Source organism: Podarcis cretensis, assembly GCF_951804945.1.
Source record: "Podarcis cretensis genome assembly, chromosome: 3".
Lineage (NCBI taxonomy): Eukaryota > Metazoa > Chordata > Lepidosauria > Squamata > Lacertidae > Podarcis > Podarcis cretensis.
This window is the reverse complement of record NC_137172.1, coordinates 109,338,584-109,360,858: the sequence shown is the minus strand read 5'-3', so window position 1 is coordinate 109,360,858 and position 22,275 is coordinate 109,338,584. Positions and strand designations below refer to the sequence as shown.

The 22,275-nt window shown below is 43.8% G+C and overlaps 1 protein-coding gene across 4 annotated transcripts in view; it reads left to right on the top strand.

Annotated features, from left to right (window-relative positions):
- MACROD2 (mono-ADP ribosylhydrolase 2) overlaps positions 1–22,275 on the top strand; it is a 992,621-nt gene that overhangs the window by 835,912 nt on the left and 134,434 nt on the right. For all 4 annotated transcript variants that reach the window (XM_079969959.1, XM_079969958.1, XM_079969957.1 and 1 more), the window contains exon 9: positions 16,153–16,234. In XM_079969959.1, coding sequence (XP_079826085.1) covers positions 16,153–16,234 — 82 coding nt within the window. The remainder of the gene's footprint in view (positions 1–16,152; positions 16,235–22,275) is intronic.

The following is a 22,275-nucleotide window of genomic DNA, read 5'->3' as shown; positions in this document are numbered from 1 at the left end:
GTAGTTTTAAAGCTGAGTAACAGTCTTACTCACACGTGGTTATCTTGGTTGGTCTTGAAATTTTGGCCATTCTTGTGCATATGTATTTGGCCATTTGCAAATGGTGACATTGCAGGATTTGATGAGGGTACAGAAAATGGTTTGGCACAAATAAGTGAGTGTATTGAAAAAATGTAAATATTGCAGTCAAACTTAATGCCTGTGTGCATAACAGCTCATATGCATAACAGATTAGGGAACTTTTCAGTACACAACAGATTTTCTGAAAGCATAGCAGCCGTTGAGAAAGCACTTCGGGATTGTTTGCAAATCTCTTTCTGAGCTGCGATTCGTGTCCATGTTTTTTTAAAAAAACCAAAAATGCACAAGATGTTGTCAGAAATGAAAGTCAATTTAACATGGCGCAGTGATCACTGAGTCAATTTAGAACTCTGAAAAAAGACTAGTATTTCCCCAAGCACTCTACAAGAATATGCAAAATTGCAGACTAGTTCATATATCAAGGAAATAGTGCTCCCTAGATGTTTTTGGACTACAGTTCCCATTAGTCCCAGCTAGCCTGACCAGTGGACAGGAATCATGAAAGCTGTAGTCCACAACATCTTGTGTCTATCACATTGGCTACTACTGCCATACATCAACTAGGATTGACGCTGAATCTGTGTGGTGGTAGAGTACTATGAGCCTCTTGAATCATGTAGAAAGCCCCCATAACTGGATCAGAGCCCCAGTTTGAACCATTTCTCCCACTCAAACAAGGTGGCATGAATCACACCAACATGTTGGTTCACATGGCTGGTTCACATCGAGGCCACACCCACAGCTGCATGTACAAACTGTGGTTGTGTCCCCAACTCTTGCCCAGTGTCCCTTGCACTACTACCCAAAGAAGATTTCTGTTGGACATCTGGTGAACTGAATGATTTTGATAATGTTGCCAAGAAATGGAATCATGGTATCCTTACAACTTTCTTATAACTACAGCATCAACAGGGGCGTAGGAAGGGGGAAGTCCCGGGGGGGTGACAAAATCCCCCCTGGGCGGACCGCCGCTGCACTGATCACCCCCAGCAGACCACCTAGCACCAATCATCTCCCCAGGCGGACCGCCACCATGCCAATCACCCCACCCCCTGGGCAGATCGCCTCGCCCCTGGGTGCACGGCATGTGTGCCACTCTGGGTGCCCGAGCAGCTAGCTCCACCGCTGACCATAGAATCCAAATAGTAGAATTAATCCTCATTCTTTTCTGATCATTCTATCAACATAAAAAATTGTCTTGCCAGATGGAGCGATCCCCCTCTCCTGCCCCTGCGAGCTGTTTCAGGGTTCTCCTGCCCTCCCCCAAGCTAATTTTGGAGGGCGCATGGGGGCAGGAGACAGCGCAGAACCATGTTGCGCAAGTGGTAGTCCTTGCGCAGGGCATTAGAATGACAGGGTGAGAATGAGAATGACTAAAGTTTCATATCATAAGGCATGTAAATGATCATAAGCTCTTTCAGTTGAAAGAAACACAGTGGTAGCCCATTCTCAGAAGCTATGCTTTGGTTTCCAGTGCTGTTGAAAATCATTCTGTCTGTTCTGTCTCCATTGATCACAAAGCAGATCATTTTTTGTTTTAGAATGGTGTCAGTTCATGGGGATTGTGGTAGCTGTAAAGATTACCGTCTGTCTGTTGCAAGCCCATGCTAATGAGCTTTAATTGGATTTGTAAAGTAAACTTTCCTAATAGCCACACATTGTTTTTTATATAGAAGGACAGGAATTATTTCCAGGGGGCCATCTATGTGAGCAAAAGTAATGAAATCTTCACTGGTACTGCTGAGCTAGAGTGACCACCTTTAAAAACACAGCACCCTGCCACCAGAATGATAAATATGTATCTTACGACAAAACATTTGTCTGACAGTTCTGTGATTTTTAATGTCTTGTATATCTTGCTCTCATAACCTTGGTACCAGACACCTTATTTTCCCCTAATGATTTTTAATTACCAAGGCAGGAAAACGGTAATTAATAACTTCTTGTATCAGCACGTCTCCGGATGTTCTTCATCAAATGCTACATGGAGGTCTAGCATGGAGAAGCTAGCTATGAAATATACACTAGAAGGGAGACGCTGGGGTAATGTTAACATAATGGAAATGTCCTGATAAACAATCATTCCATCACCGGCAACGTGGTTTCGTGCCACTTGCTGAATTACTGGACGATTTTGTTTTGGAGGACCTCCTGCACACAGCCTTAGGGTGTCAGCTGCAGGCTAGAGTGATACCAGAGATAAGATCAGGCCGTGTCAGGGGAAGGTCAAGCCAAGAAGAATTTCTTTGACAGTTGTGCCCCATCTGCAGCAGACAGGGCCTCACAGGGGCACAGGAAGGGTGCTGAGTGGCAAGGGAGAAAACCACAGCTAAGCTGAGGAATGAGAACCAGAAGCTGAAAGAGAGAGATAAATTAGAAAGGAAAAGGGGAAAGGCAAACAAATTGGGAGGGGGACAATGGAAGGAAGGAAGGAAGGAAGGAAGGAAGGAAGGAAGGAAGGAAGGAAGGAAATCTAAACCATGGAAAATGTTTAATCTGTGTGCATTTAACCTGAAGGATTGCGCCTGCTGGCTCTGCCTTTGGCCTCCACATGTTCTATGTGGATGGTGACAAAAGACCTCAGATGTCTAGATAAAGGTGGGGCCAGAAGGATTAGTACCTGTCTCCTCCTCTACCTGTTCATCTCTGCAAGGATTAAGCATCTGCAGTGCTGTTGTTCGGTTTATCACATGGGAAGAACTGTTGGGTGTACCCACGAGGCGACTGCCTCACACAGCAGGGGCAGCAGAACCACCCTCCAAGAAATGCATTACCGTATTTTTCGCATTATAGGACGCACTTTTCCCCCTCCAAAAATGAAGGGGAAATGTGTGTGCGTCCTGTGGGGCGAATGCAGGCTTTGGCTGAAGCCTGGAGAGCGAGAGGGGTCAGTGTGCACCGACCCCTCTCGCTCTCCAGGCTTCAGGAAGCTATCCGCAAGTCTTGCAAGCCCGGCGGGAGGTCCCATGGGCTCGCAAGGCTTGCAGGCAGCAGCCTGCAGCCCAAAAGCTCGGGGGACAGCGGGGAGGCGCAGCGCCGCCACCCCGTTATTCCTCGACCTGATCTGGAGGCTGGCGGGGGGGGAGAAGCAAGCTTGCTTCTCTCCCCCCCCCCCCGCCAGCCCCACAAGCTCGCGGGATAGCGGGGAGGCGGAGCGCCGCCACCCCGCTATTCCCCGACCTGATCTGGAGGCTGGCGGGGGGGGGGGAGAAGCAAGCTTGCTTCTCCTCCCCGCCAGCCCCACAAACTCGGGGGACAGCGGGGCAAGCCGCTGCCCCACAGAGGCTAGAGAGGCTGTCCCTGAAGGCAGAAGAGGGAGACGGAGTGGCTTGCCCCGCTGCCCCACGGAGGCTAGAGAGGCTGTCCCTGAAGGCAGAAGAGGGAGACGGAGCGCTCCGTCTCCCTCTTCTAGCTTGGGGACGGCTGCACAAACCTGGGGGGGAAATAAAAAAAATTTCCTTGATTTCCCCCCCAAAAAACTAGGTGCGTCCTATGGGCCGGTGCGTCCTATAGGGTGAAAAATACGGTACCTGCTGCTCCCCAATGCAGCCTCTAAGCGAATAGGAGGCACTGCTGGGAAGGAAATGGTAGGGACTGCCCTTTTAGGTCTCCTGGGTCTTACACCCTCACAACAACCTTTGATTCCCACTTCAGCTGTTGGGTAAGGTTGATTTGACACCCACCCACCCCCATTCCTAATGTAGATCTTCACTCACCTCTTCTTCTCTGGTGGGGTGCCATTTTGTAGCTTGCCTCAGGTGCCAAAATGTCTTCAGCCAGCCCTGGCTTCAAGCCAGGTTGGAACTCATTCTGTTTGGGTTAGCAATGACTCTGAAATGTATTAGCAGTCTGTTTTTAATTACCTCTTTGGTTATTATGAAGTATGCAAACAAAACTCAAAGTCCATTGAATTGCTATTCCAGGCTCCCGTTTCTTCCAGCTTCAGTTTAATACAATTTAGCTTTTATATTTCTTGTTTCTTTGCATTTCAGCATCAGGATCACTGGAATGAAATGTTGAATCACTTCCATATTTTAATAGAAATATGTAGCAATGTTGAAACTATAATATAGCAGTGAGTTGTGTTTGCCCGCCCCACCAGCAAAGGAAAGTGAGCTTCTTGGCAAATTACCATCAGGCTTTGCATTACATCTGCCTTTTTTCATATCAAAGATTAAAAGAGATATTTGATGGGGGAAGGCTGAAAATACAATTATATTTTAAAGTCGTGTAACACATGTAAACAGAATCTTTTAAGGAAGCACATCATAAATATATATGTTCTATACTGTGCCTTTATTTTTATTATGTTGAACAAATAGAGTAATATGAACCTTGGCATATGCTGTATTTTTGTTCTTTTATGTGAAGTGGTTGCAAACATTTCCCTCCCTCAATTTTTATAACAGCATTATAAAAAAAGCCCTCATCTTAAAGATTTTATTTTAATCAATTGGAAAATCAAGGTGCAATATTAACAGGTTTAGGATTGGGCTAGGTCTTCAGAAATGCAAATTTATTTTGGCCCTTGACTATTTTGTGTGTATTCCAACAGACATCTGTGTCCCAGCCGCTTGCATACATAGTAAATATCCAGTTTTGAGCATGCCCTCCCAACTGCACAAACTGCAGATTGTTAATGAAGCTGGCAAAAACCATGTTGGTCTTGAGTAGTACTTCTGGTCCACATCAACCCTGTTTCTGCAGGTGCCACATCTTACATTATGTTTGAAGCAATCAGAGCCAAAGGAAAAATATCAGTTGATGACCATTTAGCTATGTGTTTTAGAAATGGTTGCTCAGAGGGCTGACCACAGAGCATGGCAGACAAGGCACAGTCCAGCATGTGGCTAACTGGGCGACTGCTGGAAGATACTCTAGCATCTGCTGTCAAGGGGCAGATTGCAGAACTCAGGAGGTAACCACAAAGAGCAAAAGACAATGTGATGGATAGAAAGGAGTAAGTCTAGCTGGCTGGCAGGTTTCATAGGGGCCAGGGAAGCCATGGTAGGTTTCAAAGTTAGTGGGGGAGTGCTAGAAAGGGAGGGAAAATCTACATCAGTCTTTCTAATAATTTGTTTCATTGTAATTATGGTGATTCAAACGGACCACTGGGATATTAGTAATCCAGTCTGTTCACATTGAATATATTTACAGTCGTACCTTGGATCCCGAACGCCTTACTTGGATGTTTTGGCTCCCAAACCCTGCAAACCTGGAAGTCAATGTTCTGGGTGTGAACGTTCTTTGGAACCCGAACCTCCAATGGGGCTTCCACAGCTTCCGATTGGCTGCAGGAGCTTCCGAACATTTTGGAAGTCGAACAGATTTCTGGAACAGATTCCGTTCAACTTCCAAGGTCCGACTGTACTTTTGTGAGCAATTTCCGTAGATCAGGGAGAGAAAGGGAAAGGAAGGAAGGAAGGAAGGAAGGAAGGAAGGAAGGAAGGAAGGAAGGAAGGAGACAGATGAATGAAGGAGAGAGGGGGTGATATTGTGTGTGTGTGTGTGTGTGTGAGAGAGAGAGAGAGAGAGAGAGTGCATGAATGTCCCAGGCCTCATACACTGCCATGCTAAATTCATATGCCCTCCCAGTATAAGCATCTCTTTAATATAGACTCACAATCCAGGTTTGTTACTGTCACAGCAGCATTGATTCCTGAACATACTGCAACATTTTAAATCTTTGTTGTACTGATCAATTGATGTCGTAAAGCAGGAGAAATGTGCCAGAAGTTAGCTTATTGAATTAGAAAATGGGTTTAATTGTGTGCTGGGATGCCATCGTACTCAATGGAGAGTCACAATAAAGGTGGGATGATAACTTAATGGGAATTGATGACTGATCGCCTCTGAAAAACGAGCTTGTTGTAAAACTGTCTATCGGATAGTTCCCAAGTACTATCCTTCACAAGGCCTTATTTAACACAGCAATATTTGCATGCATATCCTCTCTTCACATTTGCCATTTGTCACTGAGATAGCAAATTACATTCATCAAAATCCATTCATTCTCCCAGTATCGCTGAATACAGGATTATCTTGGCTGTGTCAGCTGCCCTATGACTGGTAACAGTGAAAAATGGAGGTCGACATGCATCTTCAGGAGACAGTGGGTATCAAGCTGAAAAGATTAATGGCGCTGATGTCATCATGTTTGTATGGCATAAAAATGAATTCTGGAAACTGATGGATCTCTTGGTAACAATGAATGCATTTTAAGCTACTCCCCTGCTGCCCCTTGGCTGATGAGTTTTAGTGGCCATCAAAAGAAATATACTGGGAGATTTTATTAGATACAGAAAACTTTGCTTTGGTCCCCTGGGTTGCTGAACAGCTTTTGCTATTGACCTGGCAGGACCAATACTTCAACATCAGCAGACTGCAAGTTCTTTGTTAACTTAGTTGAAATGTTGTGGCCATGTTGCCTCTCTCCAGTATCTCCCGGCCAGCCATACTGAAGCAAGCAGCCCTTATGCCTAATGACAATGTGGAGCTGAAACGGGGAGTCCAATGATCTGCTACCCAATCTCTGATGGCTGCAAATGATCATAGAATCGTAGAATTGTAGAGTTGGAAGGGACCCGGAGGGTCTTCTAGTCTAACCCCCAGCAATGCATGAATGTCAACTAAATCTCCAATAATTCTAGATTTTATTTTTCCATCAGAGAGAGGTGGCTATTTATTCCTGCCACATGGTAATAATAGCTCTTTGTGGCGAATAAGGAGTAAATTAAGTATTTTAATCAATGGTTCTCAACCTTTCTCCAGTGAAAAGCCCTTGTATAAGTTAAAGCACCACTCCAGTCAAAGGCTTGCTTTGTTAACTACAGTCTATTAGCAACTGCTAGTTAATTTCAGAGTGCTCACAAATATGTTGGTCGCAATAACTAAAAAAGAAATGTTTTGATGAATGTGACCCTGGCTTAAGTGTGTGCAGTGATTTCTGAAAATCTTTGGGAAGGGCTACTCAAACGTGGTGATCCAAATGCCCTGAGTTTTATTAGCATGGCATATTAAAGATTTGTTTTACACAAATGTGTGTGTGTTTCTACATACATAGGTTGTCTTTTGCAGAGTTTTTTTAGACATGCTTAGTTTCTCGTCATGTAACAATGGGACAGGTTGCTGGGACAGGGTTGTGCTCCTGATGCAACACACAAAAGGAAAGGATCCGTGTGATCCTACTCAGAAGTAAATCCTGCTGCGTCCAATGGGATTTACTCTCAAGTAAGTGTGCTTTAGCTTGCCGCCTTGAATCATGTGATGTGCACACTCTTTTTGCATCTGAAGTTTGCACATTTCACACTACCTTATAAATTCCTCTTCATCCACCGTGGATTATTTTTTTAGGAGGGGAGAGCACTATAAATATCTAAGTACATAATTGGGTGGAGACATAGAGAGACATATACAGAGTGCTTAAGCAAGAATAATTAAATAAAGAGTAAGCATACCGATATGTCTTCTGTTTCTTCTCTGTCCATTCATGTGAACATTAACTGGGATAGCATCAGCTACGCACTTTGTCACAGTGGTTCTTTCCACCCATGTATATCCAACAGAAACAATGGCTATTTGTATGGGGTGGGATAGGTGACCAGTTTGAGGAGAACCTGTGATATCTCCATGTGATTTCACTGAGCAATCATCTTTCTTGGCAGGAGAACAGCATATTTTCACAGGTGATATCCTCACCAAAATTTTGCAGTGGATGTACTCCTTGCCCATGCCAGTCCGCCATTCTTTCTCTAGGAAAGAATGTGATTGATGTTCATTTCTCATACAGTCACCCTTCCTTTTGTGTTTGTGTAGGTTTTTAAAAAACAACAAAAACAACAATGTGTTTTTGTATATCTTGGGGTCTGCCCAAACATGCTGCTACCTCCCTCTTCTTTCACAATGGGTGGGTTCCAATCCTGCCTGCATTCAAACGCCTGAGCTTGGTGTTAGAAGGAATGATTCATGAGCAATGTCTGTGAACAGTTCAGAAGTGGGACTATCTACAGCACAACCCCAGAGGCCTGTAGCTGAGAGTCTTGACAATCATACGTCATGATGACAGCTGCTCTGAGCTCCAGGAACTGTACAGAACATCCCTTGGTTGGGTTTTTGTTCCATTTTGCTATAATCTTCAAATCATTATTCAGAAGTGGTTTAGTTCAGCAAACAAGGCATATAATAGACTGTCTGTGCATGTGGAAACGTGCGTTCCAATTACTGCTCTCGGTTAACACAGACACATTTCTAGAACAAGTCCCTATTTGCATAGCCCTTTCAGGTAAATTGTGCAGAAGATGCTCCAAGAGAATATTTCAATGTAGGTTCCTTTGTGTCTCTAATATTTTTTTTCCTATGGACCCATGCAGTACTCAGGATGGTGTTAATCTGCTCTCAGATATTTCATTTGATCTGGATAATAGCATCCTGCCCTCAGGATTACTGATCAGGCAGTAGGAGTTGTTCTCATGATGTATCACATTTATCTTGCTTCATTTCTGAGTACCTTGCCATTCAATATCCTGTTACGACTATAGATTGTTGTGAAGCTGAAGGACTCCATTTAGATTTTGTGGCCCACATTAATCTTTTAGGTCATAATAAACATTGGGGGGTTGTTTTTTCCCTCTTTTTGCCTCAACAACTTAATTATATTTCACTGCAGGCTTAAAAAAAAACCACCTTCACACAGTAAACAGTAATCTCACAACTTTAAAATATAGCTTTCACTTTTGTTTAAGCGGAGAAAATCTTAGTAGGGGGATACTATCAACTGTCTGACTAAAGTGTTCATCATTTTACATCTCATTTTGTTTCACGTAATCTCTACTTTTTTATTGCTAAAGTAGCTTGATAATTTATCTTCAGGTTAAATGTTTGTTTCCCACAAATAGCTTTCTCCTATCTGGATCTACTAGGAAGGTATATCCATAAAGGTGTATCATTAGAGCAGTGCAGTCTTACAATTTCAGTGTTCAGGCACATAAACATAAATCTTTGGCTAGCCTGATGTTCTAACATTAATTTCCTCATATCTCACTTGCTGAGATAGTCTCACTTCCCAAACCCTTTGCGCCAGCCAGCCACACTGCTACAGTACCAATAAGCAATAAGGTCTAAGCAGTGGCGGAGCTTCATGCTCCACCACTGGGGGGCAGAGAGCAGGTGGGGGCAGGGCTGGTGCGCATCCTGGGGGTGGGGCATGCTGCCTAGCGCAGGTGGGGGGGCAGCTGCAATGGCACCCCACTGGGATTGCGCTGCCGGAGGCGGTTCGCTCCCCCCGCACTCCTCTTCCTCTGCCAGTGGGTCTAAGGTTACTGGTAACTGTCAGTATAACCCTTAGTCAACACAGAGTGAAGTTGGATGGACTTGAGGGTGTGGTGGGACAAATGCATAATTTTTGAAGCAGTTGTTGGAGAAAAGAACCTTTCTGGGTTCAGTAGAAACATGAATTAATCTATGACTATATCTATCTATCTATCTATCATCTATCTATCTAACTTCTGATGCCTCAGTTATAGCATACTGAGGTCAGAAAGACTACTCACCCCCGAATATTGTTTTCAGTTCTGCCCACTTTCACTGTGTATATTTTTAAATAAATATACTTATTATTCTTGTCCACATCATCATCTGTATATACTGATATCTTCCTTCTGTATCGTTAGCCATTTATGAAATATATACCCCACTTTTCCATTCAAAATGCCCAAGGCACCAAACAATAAAAGATGACCAGAAAGACTGACAGATAGAGCAATTGTGGATCAGTATAAAGAAGGCTGATCACCGAAGAATTGATGCTTTTGAATTATGGTGCTGGAGGAGACTCTTGAGAGTCCCATGGACTGCAAGAAGATCAAATGCATCCATTCTTAAGGAAATCAGCCCTGAGTGCTCACTGGATCCTGAAGCTGAGGCTCCAATACTTTGGCCACCTCATGAGAAGAGAAAATCCCTGGAAAAGACCCTGATGTTGGGAAAGACTGAGGGCACAAGAGAAGGGGACAACAGAGGACGAGATGGTTGGACAGTGTTCTCGAAGCTACCAGCATGAGTTTGACCAAACTGCGGAAGGCAGTGGAAGACAGGAGTGCCTGGCGTGCTCTAGTCCATGGGGTCACGAAGAGTCAGACACGACCAAACGACTAAACAACAACAACATAACACACTTCATGCTACTGGTGGTATTAGATCATCCTTTGGTCCCTTCCCAATCTGTGAGTCTTCACAGAATGGAACTATGGGGTGCATGTCTAAAAATGTCACAGTAAAAGGGAACCAGGGAATGTTATACTGTGGTAAGGCTTGTAAGATTGGTTCTTCATTAAAAGAGCAGCTGCCAGAGCCAGGTTCCGGATGCCCTATTCCGGCCCTAAACTGCTCAGCTTTGGATGAAGAGAACTGGGTTAAAAGGTTCAGATCCTAGTCAATGTCAACTGTTTTCTTTTATTTTCAAATCTGATGCCGTGTGAAAGTCCATTGTTAATTAAATCTCTTCTTTTACAAAGTCACCCTTTCTTGTTGTGCACTCTGCTGTCCAGTAATTGACAATAATTGAGGGGTATAGTCTCCAGTGAAAAGAAAAGCTTGTTGCAATGTGTCATTAAAATATTTGAAATGTTAAGATGCTTAATAATTTAGCTTGTCACATGCTATAAACTTAACAGGACGCCTAGAATTTGAAAACATCAGAACTGACCCAGGGCCTGTTAAAGGCAATCAATAGATTCCCTTTGGCATCAGTAGGCTTTGAACCAAAACGGCTGTAAATGTGGTAAATATGAAGGGTACAGCAAGTATCGGGAGGTTAGCAATTATTTAGTGACAAGTGCTGTTACTAATAAGGTTTACTTCAAGGATGGGGAATTTGCAGCAGTCCAGATGTTGTTGGAATCCAACTCCCATCAGCCCCAGCCAACATATTTTCTTTCTTTTTAAATAATATTTTATTTTATTTGCTTTTCTGATAACATTCCATATCAGCAAAGCATAAACGAAAACGATACAACAAAGAAAAATATTTCCTTTCAAAGATTTTAAATAATCGACAAAAAAATCAGAAAACATTCACTGACTTCCTATCCATGGTTCCTTTTATCCTCTCTTTTCTTTGTGTTTTCTTAGTTCACCCCATCTTTCGCAATTACTTTGATATACTTTATCTATTTCTTACTCTGCTGAAAATTTTACCATCCCGCTAGGTCAATTGTTTGCTTATAATACTTTTTCCATATATTCTATAAATAGTATCCAGTACTCTTTATATCTTTCATCATTATAACCATTTAAAGCAGGTTTAAAAACAGGTTTAAAGCAGATGTTGTTGGTTTACAACTGTCTCAGCAATATCTACACTGGCTTGTTCAAGTACACAGAAGATGGAAGATGGCAGGCACGAGGCCTGTGGCAGACCAACTCTATGTTACAAAGATGTCTGCAAACAAGACATAAAGGCCGGCAACATTTAACGCCGCCATATGGGAATCCCTTGCAGATGATCACAGTGCCCAGAAACAGTCAGGTTGTGTATCCACCGCAGTCACCAGAGGAGGAATGACCGCTGGGGAGAAGAAGAAATTCCATTGTGCACCTGTAGCAGCAACATCACACCTTCATCTGCTCCACCTGCAATAAAACATGTCTCTCCCACATCGGTCTCCACAGCCACAGCAGGCACTGTAGTTCTCCAATAGTTTGACTTTGTCCCTAAAGGCATACTCTTCCATTGTCTCCTGAGCATAGCTGTCAAGTGTCCCTTATTTGAAGGGACAGTCCCTTATTCCAGTGCCATGAACCGCTTCTGTCCCTTATTAATGGATGTCCCTTAAATGTCCCTTAAATGATGTCCCTTAAATTTCAAAGGAAGCCGCTCCTCTCCCTGCTGGCCAGAGAGGAGGGAGGCTCCAACTGTGTTGCTTGGCTGTGTTGCTCACCCAATAAGAAGTCTAAGAATGACTGGGGGGGGTGGCGCTTGCATGCCTTGTGTGTGGCTAGTTAATGCAAGCTGAGGGGGTTTTTGAATGCTGGACGCCATTTTGTTGAACGTGCTGCTGCAAACTTTGCAGTGCAAAGCCAGGCCGGGGAGCCATCTTAAGTTGAGGCTGCATAGGCCTTGTGGTGCATGTGATTCAGATTCTAGTCAGTTGAACCTCTGGTTACAAAGTTGGTTGGACAGTGTTCTCGAAGCTACCAGCATGAGTTGACCAGACTGCAGGAGGACAGGAAGACTGGAGTGCCTGGAACAGGTGAGGCTGCAGGTCCCTTATTTTGGCTGCTGATCCTTTATTTTTAAGGCTGCTGGTCCCGTATTTTCAAATCTGTAAGTTGACAGCTATGCTCCTGAGACAGAGGGATGCCAACAGCAACAGCTGTCATTGTCCCTGACTATTGGCCGTACCATGTGGGGCTGATCAGAATTGGAGTCCTACAGCACCTGGTTTTGGCACCAGACTGGATACAGTGGTACCTCGGGTTACAGACGCTTCAGGTTACATATGCTTCAGGTTACAGACTCCGCTAACCCAGAAATAGTACCTCGGGTTAAGAACTTTGCTTCAGGATGAGAACAGAAATCACACAGCGGCAGCACGGCGGCAGCCCCATTAGCTAAAGTGGTACTTCAAGTTAAGAACAGTTTCAGGTTAAGAACGGACCTCCGGAATGAATTAAGTAACATAACCAGAGGTGTCACTGTAATTCCTAATGAAATAATGGAAGATCTGCTTCTTCTCCTATCCCTTTCCTCCTCTTACCACCTGAAAGGGACATAATAATTTCAGATTCCAAATGCACAGCAGAAAAATATTTCTCCTGTTTAATTTTTTTACTGGTTTTAAAGATCTCACTCAGGGTCAGGGTGGGTTTCTCTCAAAATATGAACAACCTGCTACCACCATGCTATGCCGAGTCCTGCAAAACTGCCAGTGCTAGGGAGATGCTTGGGTACATAAGAGTGGTGCTCCACTCTCAAATAGACTCCATGAATTACCACAGGCTCCGAAGAAGAAGAAAAAGATCAATGTGATCTGCAGCCTGGAGCTGTAAAGCTGCCTTGTAAGTGAAAAAGCTAATGCAATTGAACTTTCTTTTTCCTTTGCTACAGTGCTCTTCACTTATGGCCTCTTTGATCTGCCTATTCATAGCCGTGAAGCAAGCAAAATTTAATCAAGCCTGCAGGGTGGGGGAAAGAGCAATAGAAGAAGTGCTCCCGGCACTAGGTGCCAAAAACAGGGCTGTCAATCAAGGATGAGTCATGATGCCTTCATGTTGTTAGCCTCTTTATGCTTCTTCCTCAGACGACTGGTTCTCTCTTCCACTTGGCTGTGGAAGAACCAGAGGCTATAGAAGGATATTGGCTGGCCAGATGAGTGTCTCCATATTCTTGCTCTCCCTTCTACAATGGGGACAGCATGAAATGTCTAATCACGTTGGCATTTCACAAGCCACAAGAGAAGGAAGATTTGCTTTGTAGAATGACAAAAGAGAGTCCCAGGGGTCCTGTAGTGCTTTTGTAAGTTAGCCTCCAAGCAATTTCTCTCCCCATACCCAGCTTTTGCAGCCATTTGATTTGGAAAGGAAGTGGTGAAGAGAAGGAGAGCTTTGCACAGCTTAAATTCAACTTATTTTATCTATATGGGGGGGGGGATTCTCTGACTGGCAAGATGCAAGAATATGGTACAATTTCAAATTTACTATCTGCCAACACATGCCATTCAATCAGATAAACACAGGATCTGAGCTGTCATCACAGCATTTTATGCATGCTTAAAAATAGGACACTTCACACATTTGCAGTGGAATTGACTCATATAGATTATATATGCTAGGGCCACTTAAAAAGTTTCATGGGGTTGGAAAACTATTCAGTGCCTAGAAAGTTCCCTTACTGTTTAGCATGAAGAAATGTGGAGCTTGAAAAAACTGCCGTTGAGTTGCAGAATGTGTGCCTACAACGCAGGCATGTATGCGTAATGTGCAGTTTGTAAAGTGTGAATGTGTGTGGACCCGTCTGCATATTTTGTGTGGAAAATATTGGCGCTCCACAGAATACAACAATAAAATACCCAGGCAGGGATAGTGGACCAGCTTCAGCAGACAGCTGCAGTGTGTGTCATCGGTGTGCAAATAACACAAAAGTGCTTACAATCTGCTGCCCCCTGTTTTGGCAGAAGTTGTACCGCTGGCAATTTTAATGAATGGGGTGGATAAGCAAGAAGGGCTGTTAGCCAAAGAGACCACACTGAAGATGGGGGGCAGCTAAGTAGTTTCATATGCTGATTTGAACTCGCCAGCCAAATCATTGACTTCAGGTTCCTTGTAACCAATTACTATGTACTATGAATTTCTAGTAGAACAAGAACATTGCAAAGTATCGAGAAGCCTGGTGAGCAGCAGAATGCTCCACAAGGTGGTTATGTGGTGAATTGTTTGTCATTCGCCTACTTCCTCTCCAGGAAGCCGCAGAAGATGGCAGCTCTGAAGTGTTAGCCAGGCCTCTTGAGCTATTGAATCCTTAGTCTGTCTCAACGGTGTCAGCACTTATGATGGTTAGAGAGATGTAGAGTTACAGACAAAGCATTTTTTGTTTTTGTTTTTAATTCCTTTTTAAAATGAATTCTTAGGATAAAACCTCTTTTTTAAAATTCGTAAGCCGCCTGCCAGGAATCCCTGTTAAGAACCGGTAGTTGTGTACTGTTTGTGGCTTTTACATGGCTAGCTTTATTTGACTTTTAAAAAATTCTGTATGAACTGTTTTATTTACCGTGCTCACTGCCTGCCATCTGGCTGGCTTGTGCTGTTCTCTTTGTTTTTGCATAAGCACTTCTAGATTAAGAGTAGGTAGGTTTCTATAAATATAATGATGGACTAAAAGCTTTTGAGAAGTCTTTCAGAAGCAGTAAACATTCCCGCAGAAACACTTTTTGCTTTGTTTTTGGTGGGACTGAATGATGGGGTTCTTTGTTTTAACCCATTTACTCTATTGTATACCTGGCAGATGTCCGTCTTATGAGTCATCTGCCAAATGTTAGATTGCTGCATAGTCAAAATATCCTGGTCTTGCTTGTATCAGGCTCAAGGCCAAGTTGCGTAAGCAGCTGGCTGTTAACAAAGGACACAGCACGGAACTAATTTTACACATGCAGTCCTGTGTTTGTCTATTTGTTTAGTATTGTAACGGCCTTGGGCAGTGGTGACCTTACCCACTTAGCTTGCAATCCACGCCTCAGCAATGCTTATGTTTAGCAGAGCAGTCAAAAATTCTCCTTTTGGTGGGCTTTTGAACTCTCCTAGGTATTCTGTGTTGTCTTCTATTGTTTTACATTGTCTTTTGCTTTTTGCTGTTTCCATTGTACACTGCTCCTTGGAGCAGGGTATAATCTATCAACAGTAATCTATAGTGCTTTCAAAGGTTCATTATAACATTTTCTAATTATAATTATCACAACAACCCTGTAAGGTTAGTAGTATTCTTACACATATGCAGGTGGCGGGAGAATAACTGAAGCTGAGAGAGAGAGATGAAGACAAAAAGAGTGGCTTGCCTAAGGCTACATAATGATTTCATGGGAGAGACAAGCATCAAACTGGGAACCTCTTGATTCATACCTTAGTTTCAAACCCTTAAAGGGTCTGTGATCTATATGGCAAATACAAGCTCACTTGCAACGCCAAAGCTCTTTTTGGCATGTTCTCCTCTCCCCCCTCCAAACCCAGTATCTGCAGGTGTGCTTGAAAGAGAGAGAGAGAGAGAGAGAGAGAGAGAGAGAGAGAGAGAGAGACTCTCTAACATATGCACAGGTGGTCATTTCCAAATGGTCATTTCCTGTAACATGCATAGAGTCACCACACCACCAACAAATAGCGCCCGGCTTCATTTCTGCTGCTGGAAATAATGGCCTTGCTTGCATGTGTTCACGATAGCAGAAGACATAACTGTAAGAGTGGGAGGAACTTGTGGATTGACATACCAGGCCATCTGCCAACAAGCTCACCCTTCATTACAGCTCGGACTAGAGTCCAGAAACCACCTTGCTTAATAAACCTTTGGCTTTTCTTTTCCCCTTACAGATGGATCGTGTCATTTTTTGTGTATTTTTGGAGGTGGACTACAAAATTTACAAGAAGAAAATGAATGAATTCTTCCCTGCAGGTGTGTTAATTTATTTGTTTCCTTGAAAAAGAAATGTATTCTTCTTCAGATACTGCCCACATACTATATGTATGTATAGTGTGTGATTTATATCTTTATAGCATTTCTCAATATCTTCAATGGTGTATAAAACATGTCAGACTATCCTCCACCAGGGCCAGGGCCTTTTCAGTGATGGCTCCAATCTGGTGAAATGCTCTGTCCCATGAGACTAGGGCCCTTCAGGATTTAACCTCCTTCTGTTGGGCCTGTAAGACAGAGCTATTCCGCCTGGCCGTTAATTTGAATTCAGCCTGATCTTCTATTTCCCTTCTCTTCCCTCCCCCTCCCCTTTTATGAAGATTACATGCTCTGAGACCCCACAGCTAATTCTCCCCTGGCCTCCTTGCTGGCCCAAGTAGGACTAATTCACCCAGCTAGCCCTGGTGATTATCTAATGCTTATTAGATGGATTTCCCCTAAATTGATTTCTGAACTTTGAATTTTATTGTTATTCATGTTTTTATACTGTATTTTATGCTGCTTTTACAATTAAGAGCTTTAAATTTGTTGTTAGTGGCCCTGAGCCCGGTTTTTGAATCAGGAAAGGCGGGGTATAAATAAAAAATTATTTTTTTATTTTATTTATTTAAAGAATCGTGTAAACATGGGTGTATAGTCATCATAAGCGTTCAGTAATTGACCTGAAATTGTAGGGTTTATTGTAACAAACTTTTGCAAGAACATTCCTTTACATGGAAGGATCCCCCTTTCCTTCAGAAATCTGTTTCACGCACTCACACAAGTTTGCAGCTATTTCTAATCACCTCCAAGAGCTACAGGTAAAAGCAACCAACCATTTTCTCTCTCTCTTCCTGTGGGCCATCACCGTGTCCAAATGAACTTCGCCACCCACAGACCTCCTCCTCTGTTGGGCACACACTAGGGGCCAGTTCAGATGTTTCAGTGAAGGTCTTCCAAGGACTGCCCGACTGTCCTGTGTTGCTTCTCTCCTGCATGGATGCAGGACCATAGACAACCCTGTAGTCAGACTAGACACACAATTTCTCTTCTCTGCTGCTGGGCTGGCCCAGGACACTTTGCCTGTCTCCTGCAGGTGCATGCACGCCCCACTGTGGCTGCCTCTGAGGAGGTGGTAGCAAAGGGGGCAGCAGCTGGGCATGGAGGTGGCAGCTGCAAATGACAGCAGAGGAGGCAGCATCTGCCGCCACCTGAGGCAGCTGCCTCACCTCATGGATGGGCTGACTCTGCCCTGCCCTGCAATAGGGCCTAATAATCCAGAATCTGGCAGCTAGACTGGTGACTGGGAGTAGCCGCCGGGACCACATAACACCGATCCTGAGAGATCTGCATTGGCTCCCAATATGTTTCTGAGCACAATTCAAAGTCTTGGTGCTGACCTTTAAAGCCCTGAATGGCCTTGGTCCTGTATACCTGAAGGAGCGTCTCCACCCCCATCGTTCAGCCCGGACACTGAGATCCAGCGCCGAGGGCCTTCTGGTGGTTCCCTCATTGCGAGAAGTGAGGTTACAGAGAACCAGACAGAGGGCCTTCTCGGTAGTGGCACCTGCCCTGTCGAATGCCCTCCCTTCAGATGTGAAGGAAATAAGCAGCTATCTTATCTTTAAGAGACATCTGAAGGCAGCCCTGTTTAGGGAAGTTTTTAATATTTAATTCTGTATTATTTTTAACACTTGATTGGAAGCCACCCAGAGTGGCTGGGGAAACTCAGCCAGATGGGCGGGGGTATACCGTAAATAATAACAATAATAATAATATGTTGTTGTTGTTGTTGTTGTTGTTGTTGTTGTTGTTGTTGTTAAGACAGATAAGAAACAACAGAAGGGAGACATAGATATTGGCAATGTAACTTCAGAGTTCCTTATAATGGAGGAGGAAGGGAAGAGGGGGTGGGGTGGGGATGTTGCTGGGTGCATTTCCAGTTGAGCCAAAGCCCCATAAGGGAAAAACTATACGGAGAAGATATAGGAACTATAGGGGCTGGCTGGCTACAGGGCGAGACCTTGGCCTATGGCTGAATACTGGCCCAACAAGGATCTGCAGGAAGGGTATTCAGTGGGGGAATAATGTGACACCTCGCCCCTAATAAACAACAGTGAGCTGAATAACCCAGTAGTTGTGGCTGTTTGTGAATATGAAGAGAGGAACCAGGGGCATAGGAACTGTCCCATGGAAGCCAAACAGCAGGCAACAGCCTAATTGTTCCTGGGAAACACAGCTGTAACTATGGAGGGGAAAGCGTCTATCCTCCTGCATCCCCAGAAAAAACTGCTGTTTTTCAGCAGTGATTTATATGAACTTTTACTAAACAGATGATTGGCAGATGCTTATAATTTCAACTATTTTCATATTGATTTTGAAATACTGGAAGCCCCCCCCCCATCTTTTTTTGCCTCCTTTTCAGAATCTCTCAGAATCCTTTAAATCCCTCCCTGACACCATAGGTCTTCAGAGGGATTAGTGATAATTCACCTCAAGGCTGAGAGACGAGTAATGATCTCTTGTGATCCTCATTTTCCCATGCATTCCCCCTGATCTCACTCATTACATTGGTAAAATTATCTCGTATAGGTTTGGAGCCCTCTCTTGTCTTGAAAACATGAAAATCTAAGGCCGAAATTGTCCCTGCAAACAACAAGCCACCCTCGGCACAAGGCAGCTCCCCTCAGACCACTTTGGAAATGTCATTTTCTGTTTTTCATAGCAGTCTCCTCTCCCTCCACACACACCCCTTACTTCATTTCATTTATATCTCACCTTTTCTCCAATGAGCTCAAGATTATGTACATGGTTCTCTCCCTTCTAATTCAAACAACACAGCCATTCTGTGAGTTATGCTAGGCTGAGACACTGTGACTGGACCAACTGTCCCTGGATCTTGCGGGGCAGGAAGCGGGGAGAAGCGCTCTTCTCCCCACCGCCCGCCTGCAGATCAGGTCCGGGGACAGAGGGAGGAGGCGCTGCGCCTCCCAGCTGTCCCCGGAGCTTGCGGGGCAGGCAGCGGGGAGAAGCGCTCTTCTCCCCGCCGTCCGCCTGCAGATCAGGTCCAGGGACAGCGGGAGGACGCGCTGCGCCTCCCAACTGTCCCTGGAGCTTGCGGGGCTGGCGGCCGGGAGAAGCACGCGTCTCCCCGCCGTCAGCCTCCAAACCACATCGGGAGACAGCGGGATGGCGGCGTTCCGCCTCCCCGCCGTCCCCCGACCTTGTGGGACCCCTCTCGCTCTCCAGGCTTCAGCGAAAGCCTGCATTCGCCCCATAGGACGCACACGCATTTCCCCTTCATTTTTGGAGGGGGAAAAGTGCGTCCTATAGGGCGAAAAATACGGTAAATGTGAAACAAACAAATGAGCAGAGGTTCACACTGGCCTTGGCCTTGGGCCTCCACCTCACAGTGGTTAGGAAGATGAGTCAGAAGTATTCCAGTCCTAAATATCCCTGTCCCCATATTGTTTGTGGTGAAGGGAGGGGAAAGAGATGCTTGAAAAGGAGGATAAACTAATCTCCTTTAACAATTGTTTCCATTCCCATTTTCATCTTTTGGATTGGAGGTGGGCTGAAGGGCCTGTATATATACTGAAGTAACAAGCAGATTTGTCTGAAGCAGCTCAACAGATTGCCTGAATTACAGCCAAAGAAGTTTGCTTAACAAGGAAAACTAAGGTCTACTTTGCTGCCAGAGTGCCAGAGTAAACAAAAATGAAAAATGAAACCCTTAATCCTCACATGAACTCTCAGTTGCTACTGGCTGTCCAGCTATTTATTTAAGAAGAGAAATTCTAGCTTCTCTTCAATGCTACACTAAAACCAGTTCAATGCAACTTATAAAAGCAGGTAAAAGTACAGCATCATAAAAGTGGCATCTGTCCAGTCCTTCAGATATTTTTGACACCTCCATACGAAGATATTGCCAGGATATCTAAAGATACATTATTAAAACCATAACATTCAGATCATCCCAATGCTACAATTCTATGATTCTATGAAATCACCCCATGCATGGACTCATCATATTGTCCAGCACATGGTCAGGGAAGTTGAAGAACAGGAAAAGGATGTGTCTTCTCCATCCTTTTGATCCACCACTTGATAGAGTGGTGATTTTAATGACCATGAGATCAGAATTTAACTGCATTAATTATTATGACTTCAGAACTAATTATTTTATATCCAAAAGTAAGATCTTCTGTATATGTCTTAAGGCTGAACTTGCTATCACTTCAGTGAGCACAAATGCCTTCTACCACTTAATAATGTTCTTATTCTCAAGTAATTAACTCATTAAAACTGTTTCTTTACAAATAAAAAAAGGTACAGTTACAATTCAAAAGTACAGTATCTACTGAAGAAGCATGCTCAGTGATACATCCTAGGTTCAAATTCTGGCCTCTCTAAGGGGGACTGGGGGAGACCCCTGCCGGAAACCCCAGATTGCTTCTGGCAGTCCGTGTAGACTGACCTGACGTAGATGGACCAGTGATCTCATGCAGTGTAAGACAGTCTCCTGAGATCCTACAAAAGAGCCAGATAAAGCAGAGATTGGAGAGGAGAGATTATCACAGGAAACAGCATTAGCCTGAGAAAGGTCATAGGGTTTTGTGTTTAGCAGAACCATGGCTTTTTTCCCCATTCGGAACTCATGGGACCTCAGTTCCAGCACCTCTTAGGTGGGCGTCATTGCCATTCTAAGAGAACATGGGAGGCGCTGATGGTGAGCTCCATGACCTCTTTTTTCTAGAAAAATAGCACTGAGTGGAATGAAACGGACATAAATTTGACTGCAAACCCTCAAGAAGGCACATTGAAAGGGTTCGTTTCTGTGTTGCTAACATACACTGTAATGAGATTGCTTGGTTTATGGATGAGCTATGCTAGTTGAGTTTGGTTTATTATGCTATTTTAATGTTTGCTTCATGAGATATTTGTGCAAAATGTTCTTGTGTGAGTTTTATGATATATGTATACCCAGTGTTTTTTCTGGTGGGATGCATACCCCTAAACATTTTGTGAATCTAAGTTTGGCCTCATTGAGGGGCAGTATTTCAGTATGAGTAGGAAAATGAGAATACCCCTAAACATTTTTTTAGGGGGGGAAAGGCACTGTATACACCACTTCGGACCTTTTGGTGGAGGGCAGTTTTATAAATCTAACCAATCAGTCAGTCACCAGATCAAGAAGAAAGCTGAAAGGGAAGAATCAGATGCACCTGGTATATTCCACATGCTTAAGCAATTTAGAGAAGCACATAAGAGTCCTGATGGATCTTGCCTAGTCCAGCATCCTATTTCCCACAATGGCCAACCATATGCCAGCACATAGAAGCATCAGCTGTCTCTTACCCAGTTTCCCAGCAACTGAGAGGTAGCATATAGCTATCATGACTTGTAGCCATTGATAACCCTATCCTACCATGAATCTGTCTAAACTAAAAAAAAAAAAAAAAAAAGCCCCCAAAACGTTACAATTTTTGCTCGTAGAGGAGTTGCTCCAGCCCCTTGGTCATTGCAGTTTCCATTTTCTGCACCATTTTCCAGCTCCACTATATCCAAGCTGAGATCCGAACAATCACAAAGTATTCCAAGTGTAGTCACACAGCATTCATTCATGTAAAGGCATTACAATATTGACATTTTTCATTTTGATCCCTTTCCTAACGCTTCCTAGAATGGAATTTGCCTTTTTTACAACCATCATGCACCTGGATCTCTTTCCTTGTCAGTCAGTGCCAACTCATAAGAAATTGGGACTTTTTTTGCCCTAGTGTGCATCATTTTACACTTATTTATGTTGAATTGCATGCTATTTCCCATTTATCCATTTTAAAGAGATACTTCGGGAGTTCTTTGCAATCCCTCCTTTGTTTTTCACCAAAATTGGCCACCTCTTTCCTCACCCTTAACTCTAGGCCATTCATGAACAAGAAGAAATCCGTGAGTCCCAATTCATATTCTTGCATCTCTTCATTGTGAGAACTATCCATTTATCCCTACTCTCTGCTTCCTGTTCTTTACCAATTACTGTT